At 39.1% G+C, this 19,049-nt stretch overlaps 1 protein-coding gene across 2 annotated transcripts in view; it reads right to left on the bottom strand.

Annotated features, from left to right (window-relative positions):
* Positions 1-449: 449 nt before the first annotated feature.
* GPATCH2 (G-patch domain containing 2) overlaps positions 450-19,049 on the bottom strand; it is a 179,290-nt gene continuing 160,690 nt past the window's right edge. The window contains exon 10 of one of the 2 annotated variants that reach the window (XM_059998339.1): positions 450-519. In XM_059998339.1, coding sequence (XP_059854322.1) covers positions 464-519 — 56 coding nt within the window. In that variant the 3' untranslated portion in view covers positions 450-463. Of the gene's footprint in view, positions 520-14,516; positions 18,183-19,049 lie in introns of those variants that run through there. The other variant, XM_059998330.1, reaches the window with a different exon arrangement.

Genomic DNA, 19,049 nt, shown 5'->3' with positions numbered 1-19,049 from the left:
TTATCTACAAAACAGGAACACACTCACAGACTTAGAGAAAGAACTTATGGTTACCAGGAGGGAAGTGATAGTTATGGAGTTTGGGACTGACATATACACACTGCTGTATTTAAAATGGATAACCCACAAGACCTACTGTATAGCACAGGGAACTCTGCTCAGTATATATACATATTTTTAAAAATAAATTTATCTATTTATTATTGGCTGTGTTGGGTCGTTGTTGCTGAGCACAGGCTTTCTCTAGTTGCGGTGAGCTGGGGCTACTCTTCCTTGTGGTGCACGGGCTTCTCATTGTGGTGGCTTCTCCTGTTGTGAAGCATAGGTTCTAGGTGCGTGGGCTTCAGTAGTTGTGGTATTCGGGCTCTGTTGTTGTGGTGCACAGGCTTAGTTGCTCTGTGGCATGTGGGATCTTCCTGGACCAGGGTTTGAACCTTTGTCCCCTGCATTGGCAGGCAGCTTCTTAACCACTGTACCACCAGGGAAGTCCCAGAACTCTGCTTGATATTATGTAACAACCTAAATGTGAAAAGAATTGGAAAAAAATAGATACATGTACATGTGCCACTGAATCACTTTGCTGTACACCTGAAACTATCACAACATTGTTAATCACCTGTGGTCCTATATAAGATAAAAAGTTAAAAAAAAATAGCAACTTCACTCTTTCCTGCTTGTATTTTCATGATTCAGTGTTCAAGAAGAAATAAATATTCTCTGAAATTAACAGCAGTGGATAAACTATAAAGCTCTCAATAACTATAAAATAAAAATAATATGAAAAGGAAGAGAAACATTTTAATTGTACAGTTTTAGCTAGCATTTCAGGGAAAGATTATACGTATCATATTGAATACTTCAAAGTTATCTTGGTACACATGTGTGTATTTTACATTAACCAGAAAAACAAGCACTAGAAACTTTAACATCCTCGATTTTAAGAAGCCGATATGCAGCCTGTTTATGTATATTTAAGACCTCTCATTTAGAGTTAAGTGGAAGAAGAAAAGGCAAGACTGTTTTTGCAGATGTTGAGAAGGAATTCATTGCAGGCAATCATCATTTAATAACCATAGTGCTGATTTTTTTTTTTTTTTTTTTTAGTGCTGACTTTTTGAACAAGTGCTTTCTCTAAATGATAAATCAAATGAGTTGGCACCAACAATAATCTCTTAGAATATGAATGAGCAAAGCAAGAATATTAAAACAATAGAAACATTAACATAAAAAAAATCAGCCATTATAGCAAAGAACAGGAAAGGAAATTGGGGAACTATTTTGAATTTTTTATGGTCGGTGTTAACACAATTTACAGAGGGGACTATTGTGTAAAAAACCAAAATACAGATAGAGCTGTAAATATTTACCCATTTAGATGTGCCATGTATATGAGTTGTTGCTATTGCTGTAACTAACAGTTGAAATGAAAGGATAGGAAATTTTGCCATTTAAAATATAGACACCCAAAACAACAATTTTCTTTATACTGTATATCCCATGCTCTCTACAAGTGAGACCACTTTCTGGATTTTGAACAAGTCATACACACAGTTTCCCATCTCTATTTACCCTCTGTTCCCTCCACCTACACTATCTATTTCCATCTCTGTGTATGGAAGGCTTAATTTTCTTTCAGGTTCAGCAGAAATACTAACCTGCTTTCAACACCTTGGTAAGCAGGCATCTTTAATTTTTGAACATCTATAGCTTTTTATAAAATTTTGGGGTACTTGGCATAAACTATTCTGTAGAGTTACATAGCATTATGTTTTCAGGTGATGTTATTTCATTTGATCTTCCTTACAATCCACTGGGAAAGTGGGACCAGAAAAAAGAAAATCGAAGCTTCAAAAGATTCAGGCTTCCCAAGACAACCCAGTGTGTGCTGAGGCCAGGACTCTGGCCATGAATGGCTGATTTTCCTAGTATATCATGCTGCATCTCAAAATCTTGCTCTTATCTTTTCTTATAAGGTTGAACGTCATGTGAGGGCAGAAAGAAAACAAAGTTAACTGACTTCTCTGAAAATTTCCAAACATTGGCAGGTTTTACACTGATGCATATGTCCACAAATGTTGCGCACACAGTTTTATAAGCATACCAAATTTTATCAATCATTGTTTACATCACGCATGTGTTCAAATCCTGTCATAGTTAATCAAAATTGCATAAAGTGACCCTAGCCTCACTAAATAGACAGGTTGCTAAATTATAAAGGACCTGGGAATGCAGTTAATAGCAAAGCAAAGCTTTTTTGGTAACAAAATTCACTGAGGATTCAGCTGCTAAGTAGGGTCAGTACGGATGCCCCCATACAAAGAACTCTGTTCCGTCAACATTTTTGTTAGATAGAGATTCTTCTACTGCCAGAGGAAATTGGAATAACTCGATACCTATCCTGGCAGAGTATGTTAACAGAGGGACTTTTAAAATACATTATGCGCTAATATCTGGGGAGTGTCAGAAGGGTTTCTGATTCTGAAATTTCCTCCTTTCTCCTGCCTTCCTCTGCTACAGGGAAGAGTGATACAGAAGTGGCTTTGATCCTCTTCCTTACATTAATTCTTTTTTTTTTTTTTCCCCAAAGCGATATAAGTCTTTTTGTACTCAGCTTTGTTTTATTTATTTATTTATTTATTTATTTATTTTGCGGTACGTGGGCCTCTCACTGTTGTGGCCTCTCCCGCTGCGGAGCACAGGCTCCGGACGCGCAGGCTCAGCGGCCATGGCTCACGGGCCCAGCCGCTCCGCGGCATGTGGGATCTTCCCGGACCGGGGCACGAACCCGCGTCCCCTGCATCGGCAGGCGGACTCTCAACCACTGCGCCACCAGGGAAGCCCTGTTTTATTTTTATTCCTATTATTAAAGTGGTCTTCTGGCTACCAGCTGCTTCTTTTCAGCATTGATGAGGATTTGGCTGTTTTCATTTATTTTTATTTCGGTGGTGGGGAGTCCAAAGTTCAACTGTAGCAAGGGGTCCATCAGACTGTATTTTGTGGGTTGATTATGCATGAGGCAGGCCCGCACCTTGGCTCTGCTTTCAGCTTTATGGGCCTCTTCTTATTATCTCAGAGCCTGGGGAAAGTTGGATACTCAGTACCTCCCAGAGCGGGTGTACATAGCGGGAGAGGCTAAGGCTTTAGGTGAAATTGCCAAATCCTGTATTTGTCCACCAGCAGGCGATAAGTGAAGAAGCTTAAGCTTTGCATTCCTACTGCCTGAAGCCGGCAGACCCTGCAATCAAACATGGAGACCGTATTCCAAAACAATTGTACCTGATGACCGCTTATTATGGAAACAGTCAGTTTCACTAAGGATGCTTGCCAATAAAACAAAGTGGAAAACAGGATCTCTTCATAATTTCTGCTCATCGAGCCACAATTTTGTAGATGATAGCTGAACTCTTATTCAGATTTCAAAAACCACTTTGTGGACTTAAGGACCATTGATTCACACAGGGCCCCTGATCGGGGCATCCTCCCCAGGCATCAAGCAGAGAGTGAGTCTGCTGCCGGGTAACCCTCTTCCAGAGGCCACACCGACAGCCCGAAGATCTAGTTAAGCACAGGTCCGAACGGCAGCGGAGCTAACGGTTCACCTCTTATTCCGGTGTTAAACTTGGGATTTACCATCCTGCAGAATGATTTCATAGACACCTCTGAGTCAATCCTTTCTTTCTAAATCAGAATAACACAGTTACCAGCAGGCTTGACACCAGGGAAACGTTTGTAAAATGCCAGCTGGCCTGAGAGATTACACTCACTGGAGGGAATGTAAGTTAATGCTTTCTTGTCACCTCTGGCAGACATTTTCCTTACAGATTTCTTAACCTCGTGGTTAAGAAAACTGGCCGGAGGCAGTCCTGTGTGAAATATGGACAGTCATTTCTCCTGCATTTGCTTGAAAAAGTATTTTCCTTTAAGTAAAACTGGGCAAACAGCTATTCTGATTTTGGCATTCTCAAAAGTTTGAAGCAATTTTAAACATCCCTAACTTTTGCATATAGCCTTTGGGCCTGTAGACTTTCTTTGTTTCATTTATTCATCTATTTACTCAGTCAAATTTCAAATATGGACCTGCGGTATAACTAGTGGTGGATATATAGCTTTGTACTGAGGAGCTTCAAATAAAAATAGGGAGCTAAGATAGATATAGAGAAAATGATGGGAGAATGATTAAAAAGTGATTCCTACCTAAAGAAAGTTTAAAATATTAGTTAAAAATATCCCCTGCCAGGATAGGTATCAAGTTCTTAGAAAAGGTGCCTAAAAATGTCATAAGGGTAAGACTGATGGAAAGAGATGAAATTTAACCTGATTCTAAATGGACACAGATGACTGGGGAATCTTTTTAGCCAGACAAAAGGAAGGCCATAAGCAAAGGAATGGGAGTGGGAAAAACTGGTATGTGAACATTTGAAAGAAGGAAGATTCATTTGATTAAGAGATAAGCAAGAAGAGGGCTTGCCTGGTGGTGCAGTGGTTAAGAATCTGCCTGCCAATGCAGGGGACACGGGTTTGAGCCCTGATCCGGGAAGATCCCACATGCCGTGGAGCAACTAAGCCCGTGCGCCACAACTACTGAGCCTGCACTCTAGACCCCGTGAGCCACAACTACTGAGCCCATGTGCCGCAACTACTGAGCCTGCGCTCTAGAGCCTGCGAGCCACAACATGCCACAACTACTGAAGCCTGCACACCTAGAGCCTGTGGTCCGCAACAAGAGAAGCCACCACAATGAGAAGCCCGCGCACCACAACAAACCCCCAATGCAGCCAAAAATAAAACACTTGAAATAAATAAATTAAAAAAAAGAGAAAGATAAGCAAGAAGAGATTCCTGAAGAGAATCAAGAAAGTATCATTGGAGAGATCTGTGTAACTGGGTATCTTGATATTATCCCCCTTTTGTGACCAACACATGTGGTGTCTATAAGGAATTGTAAATGGATTTCAGTACAAGAGTTAACTTTCATGGCCTTTCACTGCCAAGGACTCTGCACCTGGTTTCATCATGAAACAGCACAGTTATGGATTGATGATGTCTGCCATGGACAGGGAAAGGCAGCACATATAGCATTTATGTTTCATTATATACACTGGCATTTGATTGTATTCAATATAATTCGTTTTTCATTTGAAGTATAGTTGATTTACAGTGATTCTGGTGTACAGCAAAGTGATTCAGTTTTACACACACACACACACATCTATTCTTTTCCCTTATAGGTTTTTATAAGATATTGAGTATAGTTCCCTGTGCTATACAGTAGGTCCTTGTTGTTTACATTTTATATACAGTAGTGTGTATCTGTTAATCCCAAATTCCCAATTTATCCCTCCTCTCCTTTCCCCTTTTGTAACCATAATTTTGTTCTCTATGTCTGTGAGTCTATTTCCATTTTGTAAACAAGTTCATTTGTACCTTTTTTTTTAGGTTCCACATATAAGTGGTATCATGTATTTGTCTCTGTCTGACTTACTTCACTTAGTATGATAATCTCTAGCTGCATCCGTGTTGCTGCAAGTGGCATTTCATTCTTTATTATGACTGAGTAATATTCCATTGTGTGTCTCTCTCTCTATAATATATATACATATATATACATATATATGTATATATATATAATATCTTCTTTATCCATTTGTCTGTCAATGGATATTTAGGTTGCTTCCATGTCTTGGCTATTGTAAATAGTGCTGCTGTGAACATTGGGGTGCATGTGTCTTTTCAAATTAGAGTTTTCTCTGATATATGTCCAGGAGTGGGATTGCTGGGTCGTATGGTAATTCTATTTTTAGTTTTTGAAGGAACCTCCATACTGTTCTCCATAGTGGCTGCACCAATTTACGTTCCCACCAACAGTGTAGGAGGGTTTCCTTTTCTCCACATCCCAATACAGTGTTTTAGACAGTGTGTTTTTTCCCTCCAACTTAAAAAAAAAACCAAACATATGTAAGTAGGGCTGGTATTTACCAACATGCACTATTACACTATAACGATATTTATAGCTGGCATCCATTCAGATCAGAGGGGTATCTACTCTCATTGTCCAGTGCCTGTGCCAGTCTTATTATGAAATATTTAAATATAATTTCTGAATATTTGTTGGATTTCTCCAAAAAGATTACAAGTCCCTTGGGGCTGGTGAGTACACTATGAAATTCTTATGAATCTTCACAGTACCCAGCTCAGTGATAAGCATATGGTAGATGCTTAATTAGATAGTAGGAAGTAGACACAGTCTGCCTTGGCAGAATATGACTGTCATTGGTCTCATTTCGCTCTGTAATGAGTAGTTTACCTAGCCTAATGACCTGTGAGGTACTCTGGTTATTTTCACCGCTGCAAAAGTCAGATTAAAGAATAGACCCAGAGAGCTTCCCTGGTGGCGCACTGGTTGAGAGTCCGCCTGCCGATGCAGGGGACACGGGTTCATGCCCGGGTCCGGGAGGATCCCACATGCCGCAGGGCCACTGGGCCCGTGAATCATGGCCGCTGAGCCTGCACGTCCGGAGCCTGTGCTCCGCAACGGGAGAGGCCACAATAGTGAGAGGCCCGCATACCACAAAAAACCCCCAAAAAACCCAAAAAACAAAAAGAATAGACCCAGAAATGGTCACAGCCCAACCCTGTGCTATTCATCAACGAAAGAGCGGACACAAGGCCAGTGCCCAGTGTGAAGATGCACCCAAACCCTGTCCTGGTCCCACCTACTGTCAACGTGGTTTGAAAGTGGAGAGCAATTAGATTCTCAGGTGTGTTAGAATATTACTGCCCATCACCCACAAGCTAGACTGAGTTATCGTCTTTGACAGATTCACAAAGGGCTTCAATTAACTCAGACTGAGATTTCCTAAGAGTTCTTCCTTTGATTAGTTTACTGTTTTCCATTAAAACAGATGCCTTTCTGTTTTCCTTTTACTCAAGTACCATTTTCCTTTTTAAAAAAATTCAAAACCAACCAAACCATACTTTTCCCATTCTAGAACTACAGGGTAATTCTTGAAATCATTCTATTTCTTCTGGATGTTTGTGTCTTTAGAATATTTTTGAGATGATTAGACCCCCCTCTGTGGTCATTATTTAGCAAACTCTCCATTATTCCTTGCCTATATTTTTCTTAAAGTCAGTCCCTTCAGCCTTTAATCATTTGTCTCGAATTTTTCTGAACCTGTTCCAATTCTTCCAACTGTATATGGAGTTAAGGTCACTACACTGAACCCCAGTTCTTTAAAAGAAAAAAAATCACTTTCTTTTTCATTGTTCTGGGAAATCATGCATAATCTGTTGTCCAAGGTCATGCTGTCAAGTTAGTGTTATCCTGTATCTATGATTAGGAGCCTGACATATCACGAGACATGTACCAGGAGATGTTGTGAAATGTTACTTATATGGACCATGCAGAATTTGACTTTGTGGTTATTGAGACTTGGGGTGGGCAAGTATGCCTCTGCATTATGATGATACTTTTATCAAGTAAATTAACAGCAGAAAGAAGTTAAAGGGAAAATAAAGTACTTAAGGAAAATAAAAGATTTCAAAACTTGATACAATACACACACTGTTTGCATTTAAATGCTGGCTTGAATATTAATTCTTTTAGGTAAAATTTTATTCAGTGTTAACTTAAATTGTAATTTACCTATAAGCAATAACATTGCATGTCCTTAAGTATTAGCTAATCTGGACTTGCTGCTGGTTTAGGGGTGATTTTTTTCCCCATTAGTATGCATTCTCGCAGTTGTCATCTAATCTTTATAACTGAGAAGGGCCAACGAGGTATTGATACCTTTCTGTGAAGTTCTCAGGAAAACTTCATGAGAAATCCCCAGCACAGAGCAGGCACTCAGAAACATCAACTCCTTTTCCCGAATAACCACTTCTTTTTATAAATCTGGATACAAAATCCAGAGCAGTTAGGTGAGTGTCTTGAACCAGTAATGGATGGACCAAATTTGAATCCAAGTCTTCTAACTCCTGGTCCAGCACTGCTTCTGCTGTATCCCCTGCTTCTGTGTCCCAGATATAAAAGGCAAGCAAACCACCAGGACTAAAGTGTTGCTCTCTGTTCTCTGCCTTTTTCCCATTGTTTTTTTTTTTTTTTTTTTAGTTGCTTCCTTCCTATAGAGGAGGGTCTGGAACTCCTGTCTGATAGGCTAGAACAGGGCAGCTGCTGATTCCAAGGGAACCATCTTAGCAGTGACAGCCATGTCCTCCCAAGAACCAACAGCAGAACTCGGTAGCCTGAGAGTGTGACAAGCAGGCAGCTGTAAGATGGGATACAAAGACTGAAGGAAGTGACATCATAATTTATAGATTTGCCATGCTCTCCTCTACTCTGTGACACATAGAAATTGTAAAACAGCTCGAAGAGAAATATCATATGTTATATATTCATTAACATATTTGAAAAGTAAAGTAATATTCAGAATTCTTCTCCAGTCTTATGAGAGTCCCTTGAAGTAATGGGCCTCCTTTATTGCTAGGAATTACTGGGTTAGAATTTGGTAGAGTTAGGCTCAAAAAAAAAAAAAGAAAGAAAGAAAAATGAGGTCAAGTCATTTAGAATACTCCATTGCCACAAGAAGGAACTTTATTAAAGCATTATAAGGTATAATAGTTCCTCTAAAACTATACATTTTTAGATAATTGCACAATCAGAGAAAATTCAGTTGGTCAAGTTATGGTAGTACTTTTCAGTGTTTTATAATACATTTACATTTTAGCCAACATCCTGCAGAAAATTAGTACTATTTGGAAATAACAGAAAGCTTAACTTGTACAAAAAGAGAACGTTTATTATAAGATAAAGGAGTGTCTTATGGGACTGGGGATAAGCCCACAGAAAAGAATTACAACCATGGTCGAATGCACAGGGGTCCTATATTAACCTGGACAGGCTGTTATTTTAGCTCCTGTCTCCTAATACAAAAATCTAAAAACTGGACAATTAACTGTCATTATGATTTTAGACTTGCTTTATCTGAATCTATGATGGCTATTTAATAAACACAGGCTTAAGCACTTCAGCTTTTACTTTTTCCCTCTGTTAAGTATTTAATGATCTGTAAATAAGCACTTGAGAAAACGCTACCTAAAGGGACCCTGTGCTCTTTTACAACATGAAAAAGCTTTGTGTAATGTGAGTGATTTGCCCTCTGATTTATATGTTTGCTCATAAGATGTTTAGACCCATGTGGTAAGCATCCTGCCCAATAACGTGAGGCTTGTTCCATGCAAAGAGATGTCACATTCTCCTACAGAAAAGTGTTGCTTTCTCCACCTCCCCAGTAACGGTCCTCTGGTCTTTTTTGGAGAGAACATCTAGCAAGCTTAAACCAGGATCCAGGGCTGTGGGAAACCTAGACATTTTTCTTTACCTCATTCTTTACCTCATTTACATACTGACTTCCTTTGCTGCCCAGACCAATGGCTTCTCCATTCAAGAGACCAGTTATACCAAGTCCAGAAATGAAATCTATTAGTTCTAATTCCAAATTCCTGGGAATTGTCTTAGGGAGAGGGTGGGAGGGTGGTGATGTTGAGAACATTTACCAGGAGAAGACAGCTGGGGCAGATGAGCCAGTAGGGTCCACCATAGAAGGCTGGGCTTGGATGTGGGCAAAGGTTTGGAGATGACCTAATCTGGTTCTTCTAGACAGTCTTTCTCAACTGCATACTCATCCTCAGGTATCTTTCTGACAGTGGAGTTTGAGAATCAACTTTTTAAAGTCCTTTCCTGGTGATTCCTATGCACTCTGAAGTTTGGCACTGTTTTAGAATATAGTCTTGAAAAGATTCTGTGAAAAGACAGAATTTCAAATTAAGCATCTCAAGCAAGAGGTCTAAGGCATTTGTCATAGCATTAGTATTACTCCTGGGCCAACGTCCGTCTCACTGGGTTCTGTATCTCCCAGTTCTGTGAGATCAGTAGCATATACTAGAGCCATGGTAGGTTCCAAAGGCCTTGATGGGCATGGCCAGTGGTTCCTGGAAGATATTCAGTCAGCTGGTAAGAAATTATTGAGTGCAGGTGGTGGTTAAATTCTGTATTTTTATTGTTTATAGGTTCTAGTCGAATGGATTTTTAAAAAACATTATTTGGAGTCATAGCAGAAGTTTATTATTAAGGGTATGCCCATCAATGGTTATGAAATTAGGAAGATTGTTTAATATCACTTGTCTTTATTGGGAACTGTTAGCAAAGTAAAAATACAATAACACTTCTGACCTTCTCCCCTCAACCAGAAGAGCGAACAAACAAGGACAATTTATCACTTTATTAGAAACTAGAAAAGAAATGGTACCTAATTTAGAGCACCTACTATTTGCCAGACACTGCTAGGGTGTATTGTGTGCATTATTAATTTAACCCTCATAACTCAATGAGGTAGCTATTATTATTTCTTACTTCGGCAAAAAAGGGTGCAACTTGTGAGATTAGTCTCAAAAAATACAGAAGGCATTAGGGCTGGGCACTGAATCTAGTTTGGAATAATTCCAATGCCTGAGCCTTTTATGTCATATAATGTCAACATAACAGAAGAAGCTATGGGTAAAAATGAACCCTCCTCGTTTCTAGTCAAACCCTGTCATTCTTCAAGGAGCAGCCCCAATCCCACCACTTCATGCAGCCCCTCCCTGGCATTCCTTAGAGTTGTTTTCTTGGCACAAGTCATTTAATACTTATAAACATATTTTTATCATTTTTTTCACATTTTAGTATTTCTGAAATTGGGATGGAGGCCTCTTGCCAGGGGTAGAGGACCACAGTTTGCCAGTGCTTTTTTTCTTCTTTCTTAATGATACATAAAATTAAGGTGCCTCTTAAACTTGATGGCATCTTAGACTCAATGAAATGTGGTAGAGGTTGCTTTGATATTTAACGGTCCGGACGTGTCATATTGAGGTTATGTAAAAATAGTATAACCACAGCATAAATAACTACGGCAGAACTAGTGCTCGCAAACATCCACGTGCTTCCCTACTTCCAGCAGCTTCCCTGAAATCCAGTTGGGCCCGTGTGACCAAATCTGGCCAATGGATCCTGAACAGTGACACATCTCACCCCAGGTCAAGGCAGTTAAGTGCTGGTGTGCTTCTTCTATCTCTCTGTCCCTGCCACAGCAAACTTAGAAGCCAGTAGATATTCAACACTTATTTAACAGACTTACGGTAATATATACTCACGTGATAAGTGGACCATGAAGTCTGCTTCTGCTGAGATTCTACTAAGTGAAGACCCATTACTTTGTATACCTGACATTTTAAGTAGCGGCCCTGGGGTGCGGCCCCTTGTTCCTTTTCCTCTCCACGAACTTCATTATCGGTGTGCTCAGCTAAACGTCTACAGGCAACATTCCTTTATAATAAAAGGGTCTGGGGATGGGGGGAGAAATAACCTTAGAAAGAGGAACACAGGAATAAAGCATTGGATTTCTAGTACCTAAAGTAAAGTTCAAAATGTAAGGCTCTTCCTCCAAACTGGAAATATTTTCAGCCTAGGCCCACTTGCTTCTTGAGAAGTCTTCAGGACTGACGAATCTCTAGAACAAGGTAACTCTCCAGGACGCATCCTTTTCAGAATGCAATGCTGAATTTACTTTTTTGTATTGTCTCAGGACAATCCTGTTTGTGAATATGCCTCACGGTATCAACCTGGATTTCCTGGATCTGAAAAAAGTGAAGAGAAAGACTCTTTGCTTTTATGTAATCAGATTCTCTGGAATTTAATCCTATATCCTATTTCTGGCTGAGCCAGCCATTCAAAATTAAAATGAACCTTTCATCCATGTGTATCATAAATGGGCATTTATCAGGATTATTTGATTTTGCAATCCATCTGAATACGTAACCTGAATTTGTTTTCTTTCCGTTTCACTATGTAATTACCATGCAACAATAACAAAAGTGACATGTTTGAAGAACAGATAAAATGCTGTAAATTGGCCAGTAATGGCGATATTTCATCTTCTGAAAAACCCATTTATTCTCTCTCTCAACAAATCAAGGCATTGTCAGCCCATCCTCTTTGCGTGGCCAGAGGGGCTCCACCAATTTCTAGATGTGAGTGAGTCCTGGAATGCAGATGAGGGCGACTAACCAAGGCTTTCAGCGCAGGCAGCTGGTTTTTGCTTGCCTCAATTTCTAAATCATCCATAATGGGGCCAAGACCTCCCAAGCACTAAAAAGAGCGAGCTGACATGCTGGACAAACTGTTAATTTTTTCCTGAAGAAGCTGCTATATTGCACATCTGTCACTGCGGCGCGCACACAGCGCACACAATTACTCAGTGAGCGGGGGGGAAAAGAATCTGCTGCTTGTTTCTAGCTGAGTTGTTAAGGGACATAATGGAGAAACACAACGGGACAGGAGTCAGATCACGCGGGTTTCCTGTGTGCTCGCGATTGTTGCCTCGTTTTGGAAGGCTGTCCCATGATATTAAAATAGGGGAAGTAGACAAACGTGTGGAAAGAAATCAGGAGTGATGCAATTAAAGGTGAGGTGTATAAAGATGCGGGAGGGGCAAGAACCAAGCCTTACAGACTCCGGACCACACTGCTGACTGTTGAGAGCCTACAGACACGATGGTCGTTGTTTTACAAATATTGTGGTTTTGTACTTGAAATTTCACAATTTTTAATGTGTGCTGTAAAGTGCTTCACATGCACTTAAACAATTGTTTTGTAAACTCTGTACCTCCTGCCTGCAACGTGGATTATCTATAGTTTCCATAATCAATTATAGCCATCAACAAAGAACTTTAGAACTAGATTAGCCACACAGGTATCTAATGGAACCTTAATTCCACGCCCACCTCTCCAACTCATTTGCTCATCAAAACTATGAAATTCTGGCGGTTGAAGAAATTCACTTCAATAGCGATATAAGAATTTGTATATATAAGTATGTATATATGTATATATATACATACTTATATATATAAAAATATATGTATTAAGTATATAATGAACTCACATACTACTTAAGTATATAATGAGCTCGCATATTATTTCTCATCCTTTCTGCTTTTATTAAAGAATGCTGCCTTTAGGAAGAAATAAACATTTCCTTGAAATTTAATAGGAAGGTGAAAACAGGTAGAAAATAGGTTTGATTGTTCTTTTTGCTTGGGATGCTATCATAATACAGTCTTGTCTTTACCATCTTAGAGCTGAAACATCAAGTATTATACACAGATTTAAAATGCTAGTAATTTATTTTGAGTATTCAAACTAAGAAAAAAAACCAACTAAAGAAACACAAAAATTGCCTTCAATTGTTACCTAACTTCATCCTCGAAAGATTAAAGAGTAAACACGGGACATTCTGATACTACAACAGGAATGAGGTCGGTGAATCTGAGAATGATTTAAACTCTCTGACAATTCAAAGACAGAGACGACTCTAATGTACAGATAAAACCCAAAGTGGCGATAGTAGATCATACTCTGGTAGTTAATGGCGTTGACTCGCTAGAGACAAATCTGGATCTACTTAAAATGTCAGGTGTGTAAAGTAATGAGTCTTCGCCTAGTAGGAACCCAGCAGAAGGAGGCTTCATGGTCCACTTGTCAGTTGAGTATATATTACTGCAAGCCTGTTAAATAAATGAATATTTAATACCTATTGGATTAAAAAGAAATCCACATACTCTAGCAGTTCACAACTCAGTTTTTTGGGAGAAAAGAAAATTTTATCAACATAGTGAGATGCTTTCCTACAGCCAACGGAACTCAACGTTTTAATGAGTATTATAAAATATTTTAAAAATGCAGGCAGGTTTCTGAGAGGTACAATTTCCCAGAAGGAAATGGAGGGACTGTAACACATATGGTCCTGATGGATATTTCAAGTGTCAGAGAGAATTTGCACTCGCTACTTTAGAATCAGAATCTCTGAGTGGAAAGAGACCCTCAGCCAGTTAGTCTAGCCCAGTTTCAGAGAAAACAAACAAAGGAAAATGTAGTAGAACAGGTCACAACCAGCTGTGAATAAATGAAATCAAATATATTTACCAATTTTTTTCCTCTAAAATTTTTTGGAAAATGTTGACATTTTCCAGGGCTTAAAGATTAACAATGAATTTAACTGCACTGTTTGATGTTGTCAATGGGTAGTAATTAAAAAAAAAATTAAAGTCCTTTCAACTCTATTTTTTATTACTTTTAGAAGGAAACATTTAAAGCACAAAGACAATGACTGCTTATAAATAACATTCTCAAACATTGTGTTTATTCTTTCATTCTTTGTTGTACTATTAATATACCTTTCTACTAAAAGAAAAAAAAATCCAAAATATTCTTTGCTAAACAACTTCATTTTACAATACCAATTTAGGTCACTTTTTTTTTTTTTTTTAGAAAGACAGTACAGGAGGACATGGTTTTAAAAGGCATGTCAACAGTGATTTTTCTCTTTCATGAAATATCTGCTCAAAATGAAAGTATATTGAAGAGAAGCAATTGTCAGTTCAATTAATTGCAAGAATATCAATTCACAATGCTAAAATAAGAATATTAATAAAATGCAATTATTTTGCCATCATGTCTGTATATGGCACATATATGTGCCCTGTAAACACACCTATATGTATACATTAGGCATATCTTTAACCCTACTTGTCTTAACTTCTGTTTGATAGCAACAGTGTGTGTTATACGATCTATGTTTTAAAATGCTGAGACCAATTAATTGGTAAATTTTAGCTAGCAATGGATTTTCTTTTAAAGGGGTACCATATAATTAAAAAATAAAAGCAAATAAATTTGAGGGGGGAACATAGCCTTAAAAATTGTATTTGGGGAGAAAGAAGGAAAAAAGGAGGAAGGAGGGAAGGAAGGAAGGAAGGAAATGACCCCCACACACAATCTGATTAATATCAAGTATAACACCTATATAAAGGCAAAAAGTTGACGTGCTAATGTAGCCACACCCACCCTCTCTCGGCTACTGCTGGGACTGGATAATTTGGATAGTAGTGGAAGAGACCAATGTACTCTGTAAAATTTTTAGTACAAGCAATTAATTTGATATGAAGCTTTAGATACTGTAGAAGAGTTGGCTTTATGAAGAAGAGAAAAATCTAACCACCTTTTTAAGGAGATATGATTGATACATTCTAAAGGATGAATTCCTTTGCATGCTTTGGGTTCTATGGGCATAGGAACCGGTAAAAATTAACTATAACTCTATATAAAACATAAATTAGTGAACTTCATATCTTAAAAGATTCGGCTTACATTACAAATTGCATTTTTCAATTGGGTTTATTTCTCCGATTCAGTTCAGGTCCAAGCAGAACTTCAGGTGTGCATTGATTTTTCTTAAATTTCACTGAAAGGTGAAGGGATGTATGTGCTCCTGGTGCATGTCTGTGTGAGAGCAGGGGGGATGCTTGGGATGTTGCCACCTCTCTGCTTTGAGTACTGATTCACATATTCTGTACAGTTAAACACTTCCATAGGATAAGAGATGTTTGAAATCCTCTGTGAGTCACGGAGAGGGCACTAGATGTCAAGATTGAGACCTTTCTTCTATCAGGGGAAAATATAAAGATGAATTGTTTTGGGGGGCTGAGTCAGAGAGCACCCAAGCTCAGGGATATCTTAGAGAAGGTTTGCTTCAGAAGGTTGGTACCTGTCCAGGAGGACAAGAAAAAGTTTTCATACAGCTGCAATATTTAGTTAAGGAGTTGCCCCGTGCCAGCTGGTATATATGGTCTGTCCTTCTTCACTGTGAGGGTTAGAACTTGGTAAAGTGAAAAAGAACGGTTGAGTCCTTAGGAATTCAGGATCAGTCAGTCTCACGATAATCTCATTGTGTGTTATCAGTGGCGCCACACTTGGCTTTTCAAAATTCTAGGATTTTAGAAGATCTTCGGGCAATGGAATTAAACAAACAAACAAACAAAAAGAAACTTCTGAACAGATCCTAGAGCACTGTATACTACCATAAAGAAGTTTTAAACTGGAATATAGACAATTTTACCCCTTACATAGATAGAATGAGTAGTCAACAAAAACCTTTTCTGAAAAATGGCGAATTTCCAGGTAACAAACTTGTAGAAAAGAATCATACAACAAGGTCACTTTATCCAATAAGAATGCTCACCGGATAGCCTAAGAAGAGCATAAGAGCAACTCACCTGGTAGTCTATAGTCCTCTAACCAACTTGTCCTTTTACCACGATACTCCTAGGAAAGAAGATAATTCTTAAAAGGAACGCGTCCTTAAAAGGAAATCTGGCAAACCATGAGGCCTTTCCGATAGCAGGCTGAACTTCCTCTCCCTAACTGGCAGTATTTTCTTCAGGGGACCACCTGGGACAGGTCTATTACATGCACAAACCTCCTCTCCCCCCTTTAAAAAACTCTTGGGGGATTGACAAATTTCCAAAAGCCTATTAGACAGGAGCCCAGAGGAATTTTATCACAGTAAAACTACTCTGTATGAGACCATAATGGTGCAGACGTGTCATTATACGTTTGTCCAAGCCCATAGAGTGTTCAATACCAAAAGTGAACTGTAATACTAACTGTGGACTTTGGGTGATTTTGATGTGTCAACGTAGGTTCATCAGTTGTAACAGCGTCCCACTCTGGTGAGGGAAGTTGGTAACAGGGGAGGCTGTGCATGTGTGGGAGCAGGGGATTTATGAGAAATCTCTGTACCTTCCCCATAATTTTGCTGTGAACCTAAAACTACTCTAGAAAAATAAAGGGTTAAAAAAATAACATTAGAAGAGTGAGTCACGTGAGCTATCTTGGCCTTCACTCAACCAACAAAGGCCATTATAAAGAGAATATTATTATTAGTCCTTAATAATGAAGACAGCTAATCAACATCTAAACTAAGAGCAATTTAGAATCTCTGATGTTAGGAAGCAGATGATTCAGATATAACAATACGAGGCACAAAGTAAAAATGACTTGTTTTGCTTGGTTTGAAGGTAACTGCTTAGATGTTAGGGTGAATCAGTACCATTCATTTTTTGTTCACCTTGTATATGGGCTGGACCATTGCCAGAAATCTGAATTCTTGGGAAAGCCACTTAAATCTTCGAATAAATTGAGTCGATATTCTAACTTACTCTGATGGTTAAAATTTAAAATCAGTTTACTACAGTTTAGTTGATCTTAAAAAAATATCAACCTTTGGGAAGAAAGAGGTAGAAGGAAGTCTAGATTAATGGAATTTACAGTTCAGTCATGGTGAATTTAAAAAATATTTTCCTCTCCATAATTATTTTATGTTCTAAATGAGGTAAAATTTATAAAATCTGCATTAAAGTCATGTTGAGGGCACTCTGGTGATCACAACGATGAGGTTTATTTTTGTCGACATGTCAGAGGGAAACATTAATTGCTGTGTGTCAACTGTGAACTTCATACTACACTGTCCAAGGATAGACAATGGGTGTCACCCTGTTAGAGAATCCTAACCAAAAAGCCATATTCAGGGAATATGAAATTGGCCAGCCTTTCAAACAAAGATGTGCTTAGGACTTCCCTGATGTGATGATAGGTGTTTTCGGTTACAACAGACAGGGCTGATGTGAAACACAACCGTTTTCCGGCTGATCCCATTTTAGAAACATGTGGGCGTGCTCAGTTGCCAGGGCATGGAGCACACACACGAGTGAATCAAGCTAAAGCATTAGAAATTACTGACATACAAGATCAAAATAAATAAGACTATTTGAGCTGTTCTTTACGCCTAGAATGTAAATTGCTGAACATTTTTAAAAGGTAAAGGTGTTTAGCACCATGAATTGTGATGAAATCCCATTTCTATCATTGTGGCAGAACCGTACGCAGCTAGGAAGCTAGAGTGACAAGTTTGAGGCTTTGATGTTCGATTTCGGCTTCAAAAATAGAAGCTATGTTGTAATTTTAGAACAACGGGATACATAGCGCAAATGCAACTGGTAAAACATCTCTTCTTCGCTTTTCGTCTCAGGCAGATTTTCCTGAATGGGAGGCAGTGGCTGTGGGGATGCTTTTTGGTAGAGGAAATCCAAGTCCTAATCCTTTTGGCCTCTGCATGGCTTGAATCGGCTCAGCGATCCCCTTGCCATCTCGTCCGAGACCTGACCCAGGTGTCCAGCCCATATTCTGGAGCATTCGATTTCCAATGTTGTTTTCTAGGATTGGCTGGGCGTTTTCTCCTACAAATCCTGAAATTAGAAAATGACAAAAAAAAAAAACAACCCCCCAAACCACTGTTATTTATGAACACAAGTGAAGAGCCTCTTAGGCTAAGAAAACCACATGTTCCTAAGTTTTTCTTTCAACCAGGTACCCGGGAGGGTTGTTGATTCACCTTTGGATAAGGAGCTTGCTGTAGTAGAGGGATCAATGGAAAAAGGGCCTTGGTTAGTTTCAGCTCTACCACTTAGTAGCTGATTAAGTTACTGAACCTCTTTGGGGCTTCTGACTTCTCATCTGTAAAACAGGCATAACACAAAGCCATCAAAACTCAACTACCAGGTCATATCTTGTGGTTACTCTTCCTTGACAATTAAAGAAGTGATCATCAGGCAACTAACATTAGAGATTGTGTAGGAAGAAAAGGGGTGAAAGTATTTTAAAACCACCTTTTAGTGAGAACATATTCAGTACGGGCTCCTGTAACGGGGCTTCGCCAAAAGTCTGTTGTAGAACTTTGAAGGATATGGTATTTGCCCACCATTCCGTCCTGAGGGCTCCAGGGATAAAGACCTTTCCAAAGGTCTGCAGGATGCCTGTGGCATACCAGCTCAGTCCTGGGTCCAACATGTTTCTGCTCTGAAATGTGGGCTGTGTTTTCCTAGACAGTCTGAGGGTTGAAATGAGCAGTTGTTGACAAAATCACTCACTACTCTCCAAGGCTTGTGAGTTGATGTCTCTTTGGTACCAACCCACGTGCTCCCTGCACCCCTTTCCCATCATCATCCATCTTTCCTCCCTGATTTGGGATTATGACAGCACCATCTACCTCACCTCACCCTGCCAAATTTGGGATTCTCTGTCCTACTTCTCTAAGATTGTGTTTAGGATGGTGA

The sequence above is a fragment of the Delphinus delphis genome, chromosome 1 (genome assembly GCF_949987515.2).
Source record: "Delphinus delphis chromosome 1, mDelDel1.2, whole genome shotgun sequence".
NCBI lineage: Eukaryota > Metazoa > Chordata > Mammalia > Artiodactyla > Delphinidae > Delphinus > Delphinus delphis.
Note: the sequence above shows the minus strand (reverse complement) of the source record. Positions and strands in the feature narration are given on the sequence as shown.